We start from the raw sequence: 20738 nt of genomic DNA on the forward strand, positions 1-20738 counted from the left end.
AGGGGTGCTTTGGCTGAAGTGCCTAACAAACCACGCGAACCACACAAATAATAATCAATTGATTTGAAAATGACGTTTTTCACCAGCTGTATGTCCAAAACAGAGTCCCCAGTTCACACGTCCGGGACACGACGGCGCTTTCTCTCAACAACTCCGCTTCTCCCAGCTGGGATCGGCAGACAGCGGGTTAAAGAGCACACACACGTATGGGATCAATACAGCGCCATTATTACTGTTAGCTTTGGTGTGATGACTGAAGTGTCTGCCGGCGCACCGGGAAAATGCCATCAACTCGCCGTTAACCCAACGTGACATGATTGATCACTTCCAATACGAAACCTATTTTGAAATCCTCTGAAATGCGCCGAGGTTCAGCTCAGCGCCTGTTGTGCTTCTTCAAAGCCTCCCGGTTGTGTTCGTGTCCCCTCCAGAGGCAGAATATCTCAACGGCTCAATGACGCCGTCGTTTCCCCCACGTTGGCTCATTTGACTTTGAAATGGGAGAACCGATTTCTGCAATCAATGAGTTTCCAGCCATCCCACTTAGCACCTGCAAACACTTAATCGCAAACACAATGTACAGACGCTCACAATCAGCAAATCAATCAAACCAATAGCGCCGCTATACGATCCAATCAGACATGAATCTCTGTGAGTACCTTTTGTGCATTCCTGTTCGCAGACTCACAACATATAACAAGTGGTGAAGATTAGACAAATGAAGAAGAGTAGATAACGTATTAAAAGTGGCCTAAAATGACACAAAACTATGGAAATAAGTTGAAATAAATACACATGATAGAATAGAAGTGATATTTTTTTTTTAATCGTAGCAATAATTTAAATAAAAATACAATAATTTGTTCCCTGATTATTTGAATTTTGTGTTTTCATATTTAAATACAATAACAAAGTAAAAAACGTAACATTTCATATATATATTTTTTTCTGTGGGATAGTGGAACTTATTTTTGTTCACTATGATCAGAATCAAGAGGTGAGAAAAATCAGAAAAGCACACAAAAAATGTGCAATTGGTGCATCTCTCGAAGCCCGAAACGCTGGAGCTGTGTGGGAGTGGCGCCCGCAGGCCGGCGTCTCTTCAGCGTTTCCATCGGCGGCGTGAATGCAAACAAACAAAATGAAGGTATGGCGCTCCCGTAGGCGCAGAGGCAGCTCCTCTCAGGGGGTCCCCACAACTGTTTGTTAAAAAAAAAACACCTATTTTTACCTTCTGAAGGCCGTGAACGACCACAAGTTTAAATATCTAACAGCGTAGAAGTGTGTGCGGCTTCAATTCTTCTTCGAGACCTCCGATAGCCGCTGTAGCTTGTTGATAGTTTTACTTCAACTTTCATTTCCAGCCAGGAGTGCAACCTTAATTTAATTTAGTTTATGCTGCAGCCTTTCTGCTGCCCTCCCCTTCTGTCTCTCTCTATCTGCCTGTGCCCTTTTCAAAGCGGAGAGGCTCTTTGGGATGGAGTGTCAATTTATGAACGCTGTTATGTTAATGAGTCGTAACATGCGCGCGCGGAAAAGGCCAAGTGAGTTTTCATTCTGTCACTGTCCCCGCTTGGCGCGTCACACCGAGATCGTTCTGGAAGGCGGGCGTGTTTGTTTTTTTCAACGTCCTCTTGTCTCCACCCTCCCGCTCCCGCTCCCCGCCGCCGCCGCCCCGCCAGTGGAAGCGTTAATATCATATAGTTAGTGCCACCTCATGAGACTTTCACAGCCTTTTGAATGTTAAGCACTTTCTTATTGAATTGGATGTTTGCTAATAAATCACATGGCGCCGGAGGTTGGCATGATTCACCCTCTGCTTCTCTCGGGGTAATTCTACCATGCAAAGCTCAGGGGATGCACATTTGCATCCATTTCATGACTAATTTATCTGTTTGCTTTCACTAAGCTGGTGTACAAAATCAAAAAATGTATCTCCCCCTTTCCTTTCCCCCTTTCTCTCTCTGTTTCCTTTTCTTTCCGTCCTCACCCCTCTCATTATCCATCTCTTTTGAGGAGCGTTCAAAGAGTTTTTTCACCGTCATCCATAACATCTACCATTTTACACAGAAAATAGGCTTCTAGTTTTCTCAGCGGTGCTAAGAAAGGCTTGTTGACTGAGATCAAGGGTTGACTATCACTGAGAGAGAATCCGCTAAAGGAGGCTAGGAGGTGTTACAAACTTCAAGATAAAATAATGAATCTAAATGTAAAACAGAAGCAGGTTAAATAGATTTTCAGGCGTTTGAATACAAAGGACAAATAACAGTGGACCCGCAACTAAATATAGACATCCATGTTTTCTTGTCTGATGCTGTTTGTGGGTTGTTTAAAGCTCCAGCAGCTAAAGCTATTTAGGATGATGCCATCTAAACTCTGATTGTTCAACTATTGTTTCTCCAACTGGCTGACGCGGCCACCAATGGGCACAACACGAGACAGATTTCAGTTGCAGAACAAATCTGGGATGTGGGCGACGGTTCAGAGGTCTGGAAAAAAAGGCTAATCCGGTATCATCGGCTGGAGGAGAAGCACCATTGTGATGGTAACCTGCAGCTGGATGCACCTGTGCACACAAATTCAAACTGTCGGCTGCGTAGCGACATTAGAGCCGTCCAATCGGACAGACACACACACATTTTTTCTGTGACTGTGGGATAATTCTATTTAAAAAAAAGTCCGTGTGTTGGTTTATTTTTCTTATGGTCGTCCTCACAAGACACACACAAGAAAAACAACAACTCCATCGAAGCAGCTGCTCCAGAGCACAGACTGTAAGAAACACCTCACGAATAAATTGTATTCCTCAGACACGTTTATTGCGTTTCATTGAGAAAATGAAAACTCATGAGCGCTCTTTTTGGAAATTCGGCCGGCGTCGGATCGATGTTGCTTCTCCCCAGACGATGCGCCGAGATACGGATCTGCCTCCAGGCCCGGGACACACACGTCGTCACATTAGCCGGCGATCTCTGACCCCGGAGGATTATTGGTACCACATGCTCTGCTGCGTGGGACATCGACTGCTCAGTTAAGTGTACTCGCACTAAGCCGTGCACGTCACAGCGCCAAGATAATATATGTGTGAGAGAGGAAGCTGCGGCTCCAGTGGTGCCTCGCGGGGGAATGTGAGCGTGTATCTTCTTTTCTCTGCGGACGAAAGCTCATCCATGTTAATCAGGGGTTTGGCCTCTTTGCCATTAATGACAAGTCAGGTGAAAGGAGATGTCAATACCAGGCCCTTAACAGCCAGACGCTGCACCTCCCCTCCACCCCCTCCACCCCTCCCATCCATGCGTCCACCCATCTATCGGCCTTAATGAGTGCTCGTCCCGGGCTCCATCAGCGGCCCAGAAATTGGAGTCATGATTATGAATTTATATGAGTGTTTAGGAGTGACGGTTAGCCCAAATGCCACCGGTGCTGGCGGAGGAGGGATTTATTAGGCTGATGGTTTTTCTGTGGAAATTTGTGAACAAGTGGGAGAGCTCGGTGTGTGTGTGTGTGTGTGTGTGTGTGTGTGTGTGTGTGTGTGAGTGGGAATTAGAAATGATCCTGAAACGTTGCGTTATTCTTGTTTGAGCAGGTGAAAAAAAAAGGAGAGAAATAACGACGCTTTACGCCGGGACAATTATGGCGTTTACAACGTGCTCAAAGCATTCGGTTCATTTCATGGAAATGTTGTCTTAAGTTTCCCAGCACGATCGTCAAAAGTTTCATGTCAGTCCGTCTCATGGGAAGATCAAACACTACATTTTAAAGGGGAGACGATGTCCAACGTCGCTCTGACAGAGACCAGGCACACTAAAAACAGGCTACTTTTACTGCTGACATGGAGCATGACTGTCTCTTTGTCCAATGACCATAAAGGGAGTTATTACCACCGTTCATCATTCAGGCCATCAAGTGGAGGCTTTCATCTCAGTGTTTCTCTTCCATGTTAAAGACAAGACAGATAATATCTGCTCGTGGTCCCATATTGTCCATGACCCTCCCTCCTCCTTCTTCTTTAGGCACGCTGTCATTTACTGCTCTGCCTGGGCTTCAAACCAGCACTTAACCCGCTCGGCTGAGGGCCAGATAGCTGTTCTCGCTCCCATTGTTGTTGCTTTAATACTTGGATTAGAGAGTTTAAGCTTTGAGCTATGGTTTCATTTTGACTGAATTGAAGAAATGTATTCTTGTTGACTTTGACGCCGGGGAAAATGCACACGGACTCGCTGGTGTGCAGGTGACAGATAAAAGACGGACGCTGGAACATGATGAAACCTCAAGACCGACGATCGCTTACATGAAAAATATAGATATATTCAATTGTATAAAACTGACATGTGCACATGTTCTGAATTTATACATTTACAATACGTTGGACTGTGATGTACTGGTCCCTCATGTAGGTTCACAAAAAAAATAGTACACAGGTATCTAAAACATAATACATCAACACTATAAACCTTTTAACACCTGGCGTCGTCATAAGTGTGCTATGTTGTCAACAGCAGTGAGGTTTTGCCTCATCCATCCAGAAAAGCTTTAAATGTTGAATTTAAAACTATCACCAGCATGAAGATGTCAGGTCGATGTGGATGCGGTTGTCAGAATCAACAGCCGACTCAAGTTTGACATATTTGAGTATGAGACAGTTGAGTATGTGCAGTTTTTAAATTTGTTTTGCTTTTCCGAACACATCTACCCGTCCAGTTTGCGTTTTCAACCACCAGCGCACGGAGCTGAGAGTCACCGATCAGCACAGTCACTCGTTAAACCCAAACGGCGTCTATGGATTTCCCATATTTCCCCTTCTCCGCATCTCAGTAAGTGCAGTGCAGCGGGAGGCTCTGTATCGCCGCTACAGTATTAATGGCGGTCATCTTATGAATTGACCCATCGCTAAGCCCCTCCCCCCGCTGCTCCTCCTTCAAGCTGCCAGAGCTACGGTGGAGCCCACACCGTCAGTAACTGCTCTCCCTCATGAAATATTCAACGGAAATCAAGAAAAAGCGATATCGGACCGAAGCAGACAGAAGGGACAATACGAGGGACGTATCCAGGATGGCGTACTTATAGGAGTAAAAACACGTTATTAAGATAAAGACAAGCGCCAAATCCTATTTAGTCCATCCTCATGTTTTTAATTCCCCTTGTCAAAAGCATGCAATGTGGACCTTTTGTCTATGTCCTCTGACAGTGAGAGGAGAACAACTCTGTCAACATGTGCTCTTTGTGTGCCGCCCGGCTCGTCCCGCTCAGCTAGCAGCTCATGAAATGTCTTTGTAAGTTTCCCAATTGGTGTTACTTGGATAAACTGTTAAAAAATGTTACTTTTTGGGCTCGAAAAAAACTTGAAATCTTAAAAACAGCTCTTTTAAATGTATTTTTTCACCAGACAAAGGATGATGAAAGGATGCATTCTCTTGCCCCGAAGGAGCCGATCACGTGGTTGAACAGTCTGACGGGGGTTTGCTTATTTGAGAGCGCTGCGTGAACTGTTTCATGCAGATGGCTGTACTGCCTCAGGTGCTACTGTTACGAAAACTCCTGAAAGAACAAACACAGGCCATTATAATTTAACTTCAATTCACACGCTGGCGTTAACTCGCCAGACAACTCACTGTCTGTCTTCAAATTAAGAAGGAAATGTGCCGAGGATATATATTTTTTCGTCCTGTGTGTAATAGCAGAGGATCCTGCGACACCTGTTTGTATTTTAAAGGCTGAGAGATGAATGCTTCTTTATTCCTATTCATCCCAGACAATTCAGCGGCAAATGAAGCGCACTCAGACGGAGACAGGATGTTGAAAAGGCAGCTTTTGAATCCAGTCCAACCAAAAGTTGGATGCCAAGAATATTTCATCACTAATGTGCAGAACTTTTTCCTGATTGTCGGGTTTCATCTCTGAAGAATTGTTGTGTCGAAACCCCCTGAGCCGAGCTATCAGTTTAATACAGACTAATTTATGAAGCCGCGGAACGTCTCCAGAAACACACAATGGTCACCAGGTGGTGGAAATGGCTGCTGCACAGCACAGGTGATGACAGGAAACAATGGCGCCCTGAGGAAATGGGCTTAGACCAAAGAGTTTTAAGACTCAGTGCTCACTACTGCTCCAACCTGAGGGGAAAAGTTGTGCGCACACCAGTGTTGTAGTCACTGTTTTGGTCTCGAGTTCGGTCTCGAGACTTGGATTTAACTGCATTTGAACTCGATCTTGTCTCTGGATTTGATGTCTGGTCATGACTGGAACTGCAGGGATATTGCAAAATTGCTAAACCATCATTTTGGTGATTGCTCTTAGAAAACTAAGGGATATGTTTCCATGTTAAATTCACCTGGGTGATCGCTTCAAGGCCTTCATCATGGTTCTCTCATACACACACACACTCACAGGATACACGGCTTGAAAGAGCTGAATGACGGGGAACCTTAATCTGTGCTCTGTGGGAGTTTTTATGGAAACTTGAATCTTTCAGATCAGATTAATGAGGGCCTTTAGTTTGCATGTTCTACGTCAGGACTACAACTGTCGACTATGTGGATCAGCGACTAATCTGCCGATCGGTACTTCGATTGATCGATGATTAGTCGAATAAAAGATTTTTTTCCCCTAGTGTTTGATTTAAAAACAACGACTTCTTGCTCATGTACAATGTTCTTGCGCTAAATGTGTTGTTTTGCCGTCTCCGGTAGTTTTGTGTCGATTGCGGGTTAATTTAAAACAAAAGGTACCGGACAGAAATATCTCCCATCTGTTTCCTCTGTTTCCTCTTTTCAGTCGGACGGTATTCAGTGCGTTAAGTTTAAAAAACAAATGAGAAGCTGCCGGTTGCCTCTGCACTTTTCTGCCTTGTATTCTTTATCCTTGGCTCAACGTCTCCACAACGCATGTCCCGCGTCATCACGTAACACAACCCCCTCATCAACTATTCTCACTATCGGTTGTAATTGATTTGTCGCGGCCGTGTGGGACGGACTCGCTCTGGTCCTGGGCCTCACTTCATTTGGGTTCAGGTTGTCTTGACAACAACACAAAATATGTTCGACGAAACCACGAAAACAAAAAGGAGTCTCATCTCCTGAACTCGCAACGAGAAGGTTTGAAACCCGTAATGTGAACGCGGACCAGCAACACGGACCGAATCCCGCCTGACTGACAGGCCGAGATTCCTTCTCCAATCTCCATGACAACACCTCTCTCCCTCGTCTCCACTTCGTCTCCTTTTACTTTCTCACCGCTGGTTTGGTTCTGTCTGTACAGTGGACCTGCTGTACATCCCTCAAAAGGGAAACAATGGGTGTTGTAGCGTCGAATAGAAGAAAACGTGCCTGTATTTCAAATTAAAATACACTTTTTCTGTCCTCTGAAATTCCTCCTGCGTCAGCAGCGAAGTCATTTCTACACGCAGGAGTACAAACATCAAAGTACCGTGTATAATTCTCTCCGCCGTTGCGATTCAATGCCGAATATGCCGTGTCGGTTTCCAGGCTCACTGCACAGTATTATCTTCTCACCTGACTGTTTGACAGATGGAGGAATAAATGAGATCTGCCGCCCGTTTGGGTGTCGAACTCGTGAAAATGTAATCTTGCAAAAACCTGACGATCCTCAAAGAAAACACGAGAGGAAAGTGAGGATGTGCAACAAGCGGGCCAACTCCCTTCTGGTGTACACACTTTGCAACATGAGTCAAGTGTCTGAGACCCACAAAGTCTTTGGGGCATCCTGTCAACACAGATTGTGGGTCGAACGCTTGTCTCGAGTTTTTAAACTGAACGCACCCAAAATAATGCTGCCTCCAGCTAGGAGTTGCAAATTAAGTTTAAATTTGTAACACCCAAATTACTGCGGCGATGGAGGCCGGTGGTGTTTTTTATTAGCATCTCATGCTTATTCACAGAGGTGCACGCTGGCTGCGTACAGAGTCCTGACGTTGACCCCGGTGGTGTTTCTCTGACGCGTCGCTTTGCAGGAGGAAGTGTTGCTCGGTGGCCGTGTGAACGTTTCAAAGGCCGTGAACTACTTTGCATTGTTGATTATTTGCACGATCACTGCACAACGGCTCAACGCATTGTTTCGTTTTCACGAGGTGTGATTGGTGTTGTCTAGCATGCAAACCGATATTTGGTTTTAAAGCAAAGCGTTGGAAAATGGACGACTTTGACCTGATGGTGCCGCTAGAGGGAAAGTTAAGGGATGAGGACGCATACAGTACAGAATTAAAAGTGATATATAAAACAGTTAAAAGCAGCACATTTCACAGTTGAGAAGCTTTAACCAGAGAACGTCGGCATTAAAAGATCCATCGGTCATCAACATGTTAACTAATCAACTTATTTACTTAATATTTCTGCATTGATTTTAATTGGAACTCATTAAAAGTGCTGCGGCAATAACCACTATACGACTGAAAGCTGCTTTCCTTTAAGGCTGCACGGTGAAGTTCATTCTCGCGAGTAACACCTGCCGTTTTGCTGATTTTACAATCCCATAGAATGGAGACATAAAGCGCATTGTTGTGCCCATAAAGACATCACCGTGCCTTTGCTCGCCTCTTCCTGTGGCATCAGCATTAAGGAATAAAACTATTTTAACCAGACAGGCCGAGCAGCGCCGGCACACATCCCTGAGCAGCTACTGAAAGGACAACATGTCACCGCCCGCCTTCCTGTCAACTTGTCACCCGTCTGCCTCTGCTCCCGGGTCCCAAACCACCGGTCTCACTTCTCATCTGGTCATCTGCTTCCCCCTCCCGCTCCCTCTCCCTCTCATTTTCTGTCTCGCACAGAGCTTGCCCCCTTTTTCAAGCCTTTGTTTCACTCTTCTTTTTTTTTTTCTTCCCCACTTCGGGTGTCATGCTGTCTCTTTGGGATCATTTTCAGCTCTCAATCCGCAACACACACACACACACACAGACACAGACACGCACACGCAATCCCAGTGGGAGACTTTGACAGCTAAAGAGGACATAACAGGAAATAGGAGGGAAAACTTTTTTTTCCTCTTCCTCCCCACACGTGTGTTGAACTCATAGGACCGGCTCGTCGGGTGATCAGCAGGTGTCGCCATGATGAGACGTCAAACGGCGCCCTGAAGAAAAACCCCGTGGCCGCGCACACACTTTGATTGACAGACACGTCCCCTGCTCTGAGTCCATGGAAGTGGTGTGATGGCGTTGATTCAGTGGAGATGGCGGCGGCGCGGCGGCAGGGTCTCGTGGTTTCTTAGATGATCTGTTGGTTCAGTGGTTGAGACGCTTCAACACTCGTGTCCAGCGAAAGTTTAGATGAGTCCACAGACAATCTTCGTCCACCAAAGATTGTCTGTTCACCCCTTAAACCAGTGGGTCTCAAACTTTTTCTGTCACGCCCCACTTTGCAGGAAGCAAAATGTTCGGGCCCCACCGCCCCAACAACATTGGAACAAAATGGTCCAAATTTTTGAGACTCTTCCGTCTGTGCTTTTTTTAATGAAAGTTTAATTAAAGTAAACCAGATTGCTCCATCTGACAAAAACTAATAACATGTGAAATCACCTTTTGGTAAAATAATACAAATAAAGTTCTATATGTGCAAAAAAACAACTCATATTTGGCAAAAAAAAGATTACCAAGGAGGCCGGTTGGATCCCTGTTTCCTCCCCATAGTTTCATGTTGAAGTGTCCTTGAGCAAGGCACTGAAGCCCCACTGCTTGACAGTGCTAAACAATCTACAGTTTGAGAACCGCTGCCTTACACACACGTCAGCGTGTGCACGGGTCGGTATCAGCAAACTCTTGCAACTTATTCTTATTTACTCATTGTAGCTTTACGATGTTGTACTTTGTAATTTGTGGTTGTATTGTTATATTATTATATTTGGGCTATGCGTCTTCTGTAGTATTCTGCTCCAATAGTATTCCAATTTTACCCATAGTGCCAATACTTGAAGTGCTTTCCTGTGTTATTCACAGCCTATGGTAGTGCTCTGATGTATTATAGATGGACAGGCAGGTATGCGTGCATAGATGAGGGATATTATCTCAGGTATCAGGAGCAATATCATCTCAGTGCGTATCATGCAGCAGGATAAAAAGACTAGAACTACATTTTTTTTCTAATTAAATATAATTACAATTGGGTTTGGCTCCTCCAAGACAATTTAAGGGGTTTTGTCTTGAAACTAATCAATTTCAAAGATTATTATTTGTAAAGATATCTCCCTGAAAGCTGAAAAGACTCACGTAGTTAAAACATTGTTTTAATTTACAAATACCAAAGCCTTTGTTTAAACATGGAATTGTTCTGGCAATGTTTAATCATAATCAAAATATTGTGTGTTAATAATGTTAAATAACGTTCTGACAATTATATTTGTTCACAAACATATTACGGTGCCCCCGCTGTCCCTCGTACTTTTCATTGTCTTCTTTTCCCGACAACAAAGTGCTGAGCTTTGTAGGTTCCCACAGTCAAGGTGAGTCATATGAAACAAAATCATAAAAAAAAAACCTTTTGTAATTAACAAAGAGTATTGTTTGGATTGTTGCACTTGACGGTGCAAAAACAACACAATTCCCTTTAGATTAAGCTCTGCTTTGACTACGCCACCTCAGGAAATAGGAAATAAAAAGCAGACTGCCAGCTTTTTGCACCTCAGGCTCGACACCGCAGACTTCTGAAAAGCGAGACAACCTGCTCGGGATGAAACGGCTCAAAGGGCTCACAGTAATTCTCTGTTTTAATCATCATTCAAGCCACCTTCATTTCATTTCTCTTCCAATGTTATTAAAGCAGAATAGAGCAGCGGCTGCCAGAGATATTGCTCTCACTGGTCAACGTGCATAAAACGCAACGGGGTGCTTTTTCTCGACGTATGGAGCTCTCTGCATGTCCCGAGGTAAAAAGTAGAGCCACGCGGATTGAATCGCACAAGTAAGTGTTGATTAGACCCTCTGAATTGTTTGCAGCGTCGCAGCATCACAGCATCTGGATGAGCAACCGACGGTCTCGGCAGAAAGCCGTGCAATATGCATGACCCCGCCTTCTCAAAATCCTCCTCGTGTGTCTGAACGTAAAGGAAATATGTCACTTGGAGTACTGCTGCTCTCTCTGTCCTTGATCAAATGGAACTTTTGCTCGAAGGTGCCACTGTAATTATCGTCTCCGCGAGTGTGTTGGAAGTTGATGTGACGAGAGTGGGTGGATGGATGTCAGTTGTTTTATCCTTGCTTGTATATTGTGAAGGGAAAATATCATCTCTCAAAAATATTCAACCATCCCGGAAAGTTTAAACAAAGCTTTGATCCCACCTTCCCACACGAACGTTGAGCAGGATTGATGACGGAGTCTAACCTTCTCCGATAATTTGGAGGAATAAACAAGCTGATGTCTACAATAGGGGTGTCACAAATTTCGATTTGAATTTAGAAAAATTCTCAAAATGAGCTTTCGACCTTCGACGCAGGAGCTTCGTCGGTTATTTTTCAGTGTTTTTTTTCCTCATTCCCGCCACCTCCCACTTGCATGCGTGCAAAGAAAAACAAGCAAAGAAAAATAACTTCAACGGTAACAGCATAGTTTCCAGCTGGCATGCAGCAGGAGATGACAGAGAAACGACAGAACTGGAAATGCCTCCTCCTTAATCACCGGTACGTAGACAGGTGACAGACAAACAGTTTGCTTTCATCCGAAAGATTTAGAGACGACAGCAACCACCCCAAAGGGTTTTGGTTTTATGACCTGAAACCACGAGGCGACTCTTGTTGTCAGCTTCAAGCAGACTGGAACGGTTCCTTTGTGGTTTGGAGGCCAAGAAACTCCAGGATTTAATCACAGCAGACGTGTGGTTTTAGTATGATTTCAAAACAAAGCTAAACTGTCAATTTAGGACGATTTGATTTCCCTCTCCTGACGAGGCCAGCTGTCAATCGCCTTAATGGTCCAATAAAGGAGTCGGTGCCACTTTATGTTTAGTCCTCTTGATTTGTTGTAAAATGTCAGTGTGAACAGGAACTGGACCAGAACTAAAATGCACCTTTTATAATCTGTTGTCCTAGTCCGGACTAAGGAATCCCCCAACGGCGACGGCCTGTTCAGTGCTGGAAAACAAAATGCTTCATTATGAAAGCGGATCGAATCGTGACCCTAAATTCCAAAACCAAATTAAAAAGTTGGTTTGTAAATTGAGACATTTCCTCAAGCACCAAACCCCTTCAATACAGATCCATGTGAGTGTTTGAGATTGCGCACTCACTCACTTCAGAATAGATTCAATAGAACTTTAATGACCCCCAAACTGGGACATTGGGACATCTTCAACGGCAAGAAATAATATGACGAAGAAATCCCCAAATCAGCAGGTAATGATCATGACACGACGGGAAATGTAATCACTACGATATGTCTCCAGAAAATCGCTGACTCATACAATGAAAAACAAATCTAGTGATCCTATTTACCCAGTGAGGAAAACCCAGGAGGGGGGGAAATCCAGTTTCAGTTCATGGCGTTGAGAACATGCCAGACCTAAATGCTACCTGCAGATGTCACATAAATATGCAGTGAATTCCATCTACAGTATGACAAATGCGTCGCGATTTACAATCGCAGACGAGATCAAAGGACAACTCTTACTATTCACGCCTCCCTCGGCTTCTCTTCACACTTGACAAGTCATCCACCTTCCTCCTCTTCTGTCTTTCTGTCGTGCGAGTCTCCTTTAAGTTTCTCTTACCTTTAACTTCGCATCAGCCGAGCAGAAAAGGAGATCTGAAAAGACTGCAAAGCTGACAGTCCCATCCTCCGCCCGCCCGCCTTCACCGACAGATGTTTTTTTTTTTAAAAACTAGAATTGGGAATCCTCACTCTTTCTTATTACATTCAATTTCACTTTCCCCCTCGCCGAGCATCTACCAATCATTCGGGGAGAGGATAAAGGCATGCATTCGGGGAGATGAATGGTTTAATTTAGATTCAAATTGCACAAAGTGGGCTAATCGGAATAGCTGACAAAAGCGCTATGACGGGAGAAGTGATAACCTGCAGGCTGCTTCCTTATTGCGGGAGATGAGAGTGAAGTGCCGAGTTGGTTTACAGGTCTAATTGCATGACTCAGTTTGGGGAGTGAGAGACTGACTTGGGAGGTAAAAAAAAACAACCTGTGGGCTTTAACACTTAATGACCACACAGTTTGACCTTTTTCAAAAGTCTGCTTTTTGAGTAGCGAAGTCTTTTTTTCTTTCCTTTTCTCCCTTTTTTTTTCGCCACCTGTCTCCGTCCGGATTTTAAGCGACGTCTTTTGTTTCATTTGCCACCAATACTGGTTCTTTCTGGTTCTCCTCATAAGCTGTCTCTCTGTCTTTCTGGCTCACTCTCTTTGCGTCTCTCTGACCTTGTGTGCACATCACTCACACATTCGTTTGTGAGAGGATTCATATAATTATGAATCTGATGTTGTTGCCCGACGAGAGAAGTCAGACCTTTTCCTTTTTCAAAAGTTTCGTTCCAGTGGGCACTGGAGGACTTCTCAGTTAATGAGTTTTTGGAGTGGTCCTGTAATATATTATACCTAAATGGTTTAGAAATAGTCTTTCTTATGAACATCTTTATGATGTATTTCTGATTGTGTATTTTTTTCTTCCAATATACAGCCCTTTATTAAATGGTTTTAAATGAAAGTGTTTTTTCACATACATAACATCAAACATCTTCTGTAGAAAAGTACTATCACCCCTCAATTACGCCTCCAGTTTATGGATCAATATGGTGTCAACCATGTCCCTCATTGGATTTGTGTGGAAGTATATGATTGGCGGTGTTTAATAACATATATCTTTATTTGTTTTAACCTATTTTTCTTCTTCATCCTGACCCTAATCAACTGATGTTTGTAATATGCCTGACGATGACCCCGATGGAGAATATAGAAGTCACTTTTCTAAACGTCACAATGATGTTAACTCTGAGTGAAGAGAAGGTTGCTTCTGGTTTGTCTGTATGAATTTCCATATGCATGCAGTCCTGAGGTTAGTTATGTATATTTCCATGTGTGTTTACCTCCCGGGGCTCAAGAAGCAAACTCAAACTAAGGATCCATTCAGGCGGGATTAACAAGGGGAGGTTCTGTGAGGTGAATGAGTCAAGGATCTCCTTCTCTGAGTCACAACAGAGACAAATCAATAGCATGCAGTGTGACTCGAAATGATATCTCCATGTCTCTGAATAAACGTCCGTACATCTGTTTAGAAATCCGGTTTCAGTTCATGGAGTTCAGAAAGAAGCTTGGTAAAAGAAGCAGGGTGCACAATGATCAGGGCCGTGCTTGATATGAGAAGATGAAACGGGGATACGTGTGAAGAAATGTTATCGTTATAGCGAAAAAGGAAATACGACCGGCTTTGGCTGAAAGGAAGTCTGTGTTCGAAGAAGTAAATAATACTTATTTGACTAATCCTAACAATAACTGTGCTGCGCGACTTTCCTTTTGAAGTAAACTGCCTCGTCTTTGTTTTCGTGGGTCATCTTTCGCGGCTCTTTCCTCCACACTCCTCACATCCTGCCAACAGCCAGGTGGATTTCTTTCTGGCCTGCTGCCCTTAGCGTTTCTGTCTGTGGAAATGATACCTTGCCTGACACATCGTGATGATTTAATCCCATAATTATGTTTATGTTATACGATTATTACTCCGGCTTAGGGTGCGTTCACACCTACAGCCTTGTTTTCTAATCGTGCCAGACATTACATTGTTTTCATGGTTATTCTCGTTGGCTTTCTTCCAGAAGATCTGAGCTGAGCCTACGCAGAGTTTGCGGGATAATCCATTTCTCTCATCTGGGCCCCTGGCTTAAATACAGCTTGTGTTTTTATGTTTATGAAAATGTAAATATATATATGAAGCAGTTGAAAAAGTAAATTGAGATAATACAAAATGTAAATCAAATTGAGCCCAAGCTGCGTGTCACTTTGTTGCCGTACCATCACACGAGGGTCTCCAGGAGGAGCTCACAGATGAAACCTAAACGCACCGACGCTTCACCAGAACCAATTCTCTACCAAGCGGACAAAGTCAGAATCCGCCACAAGCTTGTTCATGTAAAACTCATTTCAGGTCGCACAAAAACAATGTTGACAAACTGAAGCCGAAGATTAGAGTTATTTATTGCTGCCTTGGCTTGAAATAGTAGATTGAAAACATTTTTTTCAAGTAAAATACAAGCTTCTGCCATAAATAGGGAACGTAACCACACACAGAGACCGTTCGTTAGATTCTTAAAGGCTAGTTTTCTATGAATGGACTGTGTGTTTGTCACGTAGTCGTCAACTATTTCAGTTTAGTGTGTAGAGACCAGAGTGGTGGACTGATAGCCGCTAGAAAACGCAAACAGTAAACTGTGTTGTTGTTGTACATCTTCCTTTGAAATCTAAAATCTCCTAAAATCTCTATCACGTCATTATTTTTGAATAATGATTAGTAATGGTACATAACACAATATTCTTTATTCCTAAAATGTCAGACTCTGCTAAAACAAAAGTGGTTATTAATTACATTGTCTGAACATTTAAAATATTGGTGGATTTAGTTTTGTGGTTTTTATAAACTGCTTGAAGCTTATTAGGAGGTTCACAGGTTATAATTCTCTCAATCTCTCTAAATGTATCGCTGCATATTGCTGCGTAAACATCTTCTTCATTAAAAGATAGCTGCACTTGAAGGGCAACTTGTATCTTATATTTAATTCTGCGTAGATTTTCACGCGCAACGAGAGAAACACATGCGATTAGTGGTTGAAATAAAAAAACAAAACCACACTCTCCGGCCTTTGATGAAGCCAATTCGAGGCATGTCCACGTGGTATCCGTCAATCTTAACTGTCTTTTCTTCTCTCGTCTTGTTTCCCTCAGAGCCAAGAAGAAGACCAAGCCCTTGAACCTTAAGATCCACAGCAGCGTGGGCAGCTGTGAGAATCTGCCCACGCAGCGCTCGCCCCTCCACTCGGAGCGATCTCTGCGATCCTTCTTCTTCCCTACCTTCATCCCGTCCACACCTCCCGTCCACGGTGAAACACCCTCTGCAAGTGAGAGAACTCTTCTTTTTTTTTTTAATCAGCCCCTGCGCTCATGGCTTTTGTGAAATGAGAGCGTTATGAGACTTGTAATGCCTTTCATATGTCTCGCACTCCAATCCTTTTTGCGCCGCTTATTCAGTTCTCAGGCAATATCTCATTTCTGGGACGTCATTCCGCTCTCGGCTCGCTTCAGGCAGAAAGTCAGTGAAACGGTGATTTTTAACCCCAAATTAGTCTTTCCGTCTTTAATTGTCTCAACTTGTGTTCCACTTTCTAGTATCAGTCTGCACACTTTTCCAAAGTCGACCTCTCCACACAAAAAAAGAAAGATTATCATCATTCTCACCGGCATAATTCTTTCGTTGAGAATATACTTAAGCACAAATGGACCATCAGGATGAGCCCTAATGGCCGGAGGTGGTTGTGTCGCTGCACATTGGCGGCCTTATTGGCTGATGTATTATGGGAATATTGCAGAAGCCATAAGACCGAGGAGGAGATGGGGAGGGATAAAGTTTGAGTCGAGGAAAGGAATGATGAATGGTTATCGCTCAGTGTCATGAATAGCTATGGACTTGAGTGACAGGTATGCGGGGCACGGCACTGCATATGTTTTGGTCGAGACATGACGTGGAATAATCGCTCTGATACATGCATAAGTGGACAACTCACAATAGCAGTTGGAAGAAAAACATGTAAGTCATACCCTCTTGGATAAATAAGCACATTTCATAGCTTCAGCTTAATGCATGGACATATATATATATATATATATATATATATATATATATATATATATATATATATATATATATATATATCATTTGCAAAAGCAAAGTAAACATGGTTTTTATAACAAATTGGTGGTTAAGCTTGGAAAACTCAAAGCATTGGTTCTGGTGAGGTACTTGTTATGTTTAGTACAGGTCTGCAGCGACTTGAAAGAACAACACACAACCTGTTTGCTTTTTGACATTTAACCACCGATACAGCCACAATGTGCCACACAAAGTGTAACATTTCTTTTCACGATGTATCGTGGTACTTGTAAACAGCATCTTGACATAATGCTGCTCATGAGGAAACCCTGTGCGTGTCCATGTCCGTCATTCAGTGGTATTTAAGGCAATTTACAGATCAAGTCAATGTTGAGACAGAGATTTCAGTTGGCAGATAGAAATAGATAGAAAAGCAAGTGTGTGAATACATATACATGACATTTGACCCGCTGTAGATAAAGATCACAGGCCTGCAGTCATTCAGCGTGTAGCCGATGGCTCAGAAGATAAACGGTCATGCTTTCCCAAATACACGTTAGACTGCTCCATGTACATGTTTGTGCAGTCGGGGGCCGTGTGCAAGTCGTTTCGGCTCGTCTGCCTTCGTTAGATCTGTGTGTGATGCGTCTGCCAAATTTACCCTAAAGGGAAAATAAGTTTCATCCAGGTTTTTAACGGCTTTTACATGTTGAATGAATTGCACATTATTTTTATGACTGACTTGTAATGACTGACTTTACTGTCATAGCTTCAATATTGAACTCATTCATTTGCTATCTTTTAACCCCTTAACCCCTTCAAAATGAAAAATGAAGAAAAACAAAGCTATTCTGTGGAGCTCCTCAGTTGACCCTCGGGGTCTCCAGTGCTTATTTTAGGAAAGGCTTGTGTGTGTGTGTGCGTGTGTGTGTGTGTGTGTGTGTGTGTGTGTGTGTGTGTGTGTGTGTGTGTGTTAACGCTTGTGTAAGCATGAGGACAGGAGTGTGTTCGCCCGGTACACCAGGCGAAAGATTGGTCCCGGGTCTATGTTTGGGATTATGGCATAATTCTGCCGTCTCATACGTCAGGGCCCTCCAGCCAACAGCGGTATCTCTCACCGCTCCGGTCGTCTGAATAAAAGCAGACGGAGGACCGGCGAGACCGGCCGAGGTGACCAAAGCTGTCTGCTCGGGATGAGTCAGAACCTGCCCTGTCGAAGCGGAAACGTCAGCGTCTGCGTATGACTTTGTTTAGCTTTCCACCTCGAGAAACTATTTGTGACGGTTTGCTTATGACACGGGGAGATAACGTTAAAGATTCACACACACGAGTGTTTCTTTGGCACATTGTGGGGTTTTAGAATAGCCAGTAGGTGTATTATTGTTGCAGAGATTTCGTTCTTTGACCATGTTTTCTTTCCAACATGCAGTAACACGAGCCAAGGTATTGACTAGGTGACTTCATCAAGGAGTGTGTTTGTATAGAGCGCTATGTCATCTCAATATTTTATCTCAATATCTGTCCTGTGAGTACACACATGTACGGCACACAGTCTGTTGTTTCTAAGCTTGTGTCGATTCTTTAGTCTTACTCTAAATGGAATTGATCTTAAAGAGATAGTTTTAACCATTTGGGGTTCAGGGATACATTTTTTTTTTCCGATACGGCAAGAAGCGTGACGGGTCCGCCGGCATCAGAGCCCCGGACTTGGACGAGACAAGAGTGTGAGCCATTTTGGGATTTGTTTTTCCAAAAAACAAACAATGAAAGGGAACAGAAATCACAACTTTGTTACTGACAAACGCTCGGGGGAAACTCTGCTTCTTACTCCTTTGACTTATCAGTAACACGGTAGCCTCTTCACATTCTGTTCATGTGGGTTCATTCAAAAAAAGAAAAGTAAACTTAAGTATTGTCAATACCTTATATATTAAAATAAGATAAGATAATCCTTTATTAGTCCCTCAGTGGGGAAATTACAAAATTACAGCAGCATTGCTCACAAGTAATACGATAAAAAGAAACAAGTAATATAAATAAAGAGATGGAATAAAACAGAAAAGTGTACAGATGGAGTATTTTTCTGTTTCTTTTCTTAAAAACAATAAAAAGAGACATGCACATTCCAAGTCTGTGTTTTATTTGGCATACAAGGAGAATCAATTCAAGTAAAAGTTAAACAAACAAAAATGTTGTCATCGGCCGTTGGGATCAGCCTGGAATCGCCCAATCGAGGCATCCTAAACTAAAAAGATAACTATAACGATGTGGGCATTTGAGTTCGGTAAGCGGTGGCGCCAAGCACACGCTCCATCTGTGTCGGAGCACCAAATATGATGTTGGTGACCTGTTGCTGCTGGACATTGCGGAGAGGAAGAAAGTCCCAGAACATGCATGCGACACGCTCTCATCCACATGCCGGAAAAGAGACAGATGGTCGGTAAAAAAGTCAGAACCTATATTACCGACACAGTACTCATAACCAACAGTTAGCTGATGCAAACCTGAGGAAAAACAACTGATAAACAAAGGCCACTGCCATCTGTGAATGTCTTCTAATTTGCTCACTGGCTGATTGGCCGATACCCATAACAGAGAAATAACTGGCAAAACTTTGAATTATTCTGTGAGGCTTCTAACGCGTATATTTAGGAGACGATGAACGTTAGAGTGGTGAAGGAGTCCTTAAAAAAGGGAAATAATTCAGCACTTTGGGTTGTTCGCACTTTGGGTTTAGTTTCATTATTGTCTAACGTTTAAACTGTTGCAGAAAAAAGAAAGAAAAACAAGCACACACCCTAGTTTGTTTTTTTTGGTTTAATCCCACCTTACGACAGTTTCCTGCTAAACAAGAAACTATCCTGGCCGATCCTCTTTACCGTCTTTGCAGCACATTTTTGACTTCTAATCACTTAACACTGGTTTAATTTTTGGATTAAGGGCTTCCAAAGATTGTCGAGATATAATTGTTACGTTTGTGTCGTGCTATTAAACAAACATGGGCGGAACATGGTACACGATGTGCTTGAGTAGAGTTTGTCTTACGATTGTTTTCTTTTATTGCCTTTACTGTCACGCTCATAAGATGTTTTCATAAATAGGTTGGGCTAAGTCAGTTTTATAGAACCGAAAGTTCTGTCAGCCGCTTTAGAGTCATCAAGGGAGTCAGTGCGATGCTAACCTTCGGCTTTTCTGACAGAAATATGCCACCGCTGCAGCTCTCCATTGCCACTCAAGGAAGGCCTTTTTATTATCCTGATGGTCCACTTGAATGATACGTAGCACACACCCTATTTTGTTTTTAGCTCGGGGTTTGTACGTTACTGGTTGAAGCTGATTTTTGTACTTCCAGTTACTCAACACGTGCTTTCTTTCTGGGGCTTCCAAAGTGTTTCCGAGATACAATTGTTATGTTTGTGTTGTGCCATTAAACATGGGCGCAACATGGAACACGATGTGCCTCAGAACTATTTTCCTGAAGCGCGTGGGCTCGAACTTTAATAGCGCAAACTTGTCTAACTGGCCCACGTGAAAGTACCTCTGTTATTTATAACACCTGTACTTTCCTTTCCGAGACTGTTCCGGCATTTCACTTGAAAAGAAATCACGAGCGTCGTCATTTACTCATTTACTGTCACACGCTCATGAGACGTTATGAGAAATAGGTCGGGCCAATTGTGAAAGTATGGCTAAATAACAATAGCCAGATTTTAAAATAACATTGGTGTTGATGATGTCGTAACTTTTTTTTCCGTTTTTTCCCTTTTGTGCCAGAGACAGAACGACATTTCCATCAAAACAAAAATGAAGTGAGCTGCTTTAAAGTCACTCAGCTTTTCATTCCACTGTCTTTTTACTTTAAACCGACTGAGTCGCCAACAAAATTTCGTTGTATCTTTTTACAACGACGATAAACATCTTTATCCTTAACCTTGTA

General features: G+C 43.1%; 1 protein-coding gene across 3 annotated transcripts in view; it reads left to right on the forward strand.

Annotated features, from left to right (window-relative positions):
- ksr2 (kinase suppressor of ras 2) overlaps positions 1 to 20738 on the forward strand; it is a 102163-nt gene that overhangs the window by 29904 nt on the left and 51521 nt on the right. For all 3 annotated transcript variants that reach the window (XM_068604601.1, XM_068604600.1, XM_068604602.1), the window contains one exon: positions 15880 to 16052. In XM_068604601.1, coding sequence (XP_068460702.1) covers positions 15880 to 16052 — 173 coding nt within the window. The remainder of the gene's footprint in view (positions 1 to 15879; positions 16053 to 20738) is intronic.

This window comes from Clinocottus analis, unplaced genomic scaffold, assembly GCF_023055335.1.
Source record: "Clinocottus analis isolate CAN_PGR_092001 unplaced genomic scaffold, fCliAna1.0.p SCAF_7, whole genome shotgun sequence".
In the NCBI taxonomy this organism is placed as follows: domain Eukaryota; kingdom Metazoa; phylum Chordata; class Actinopteri; order Perciformes; family Cottidae; genus Clinocottus; species Clinocottus analis.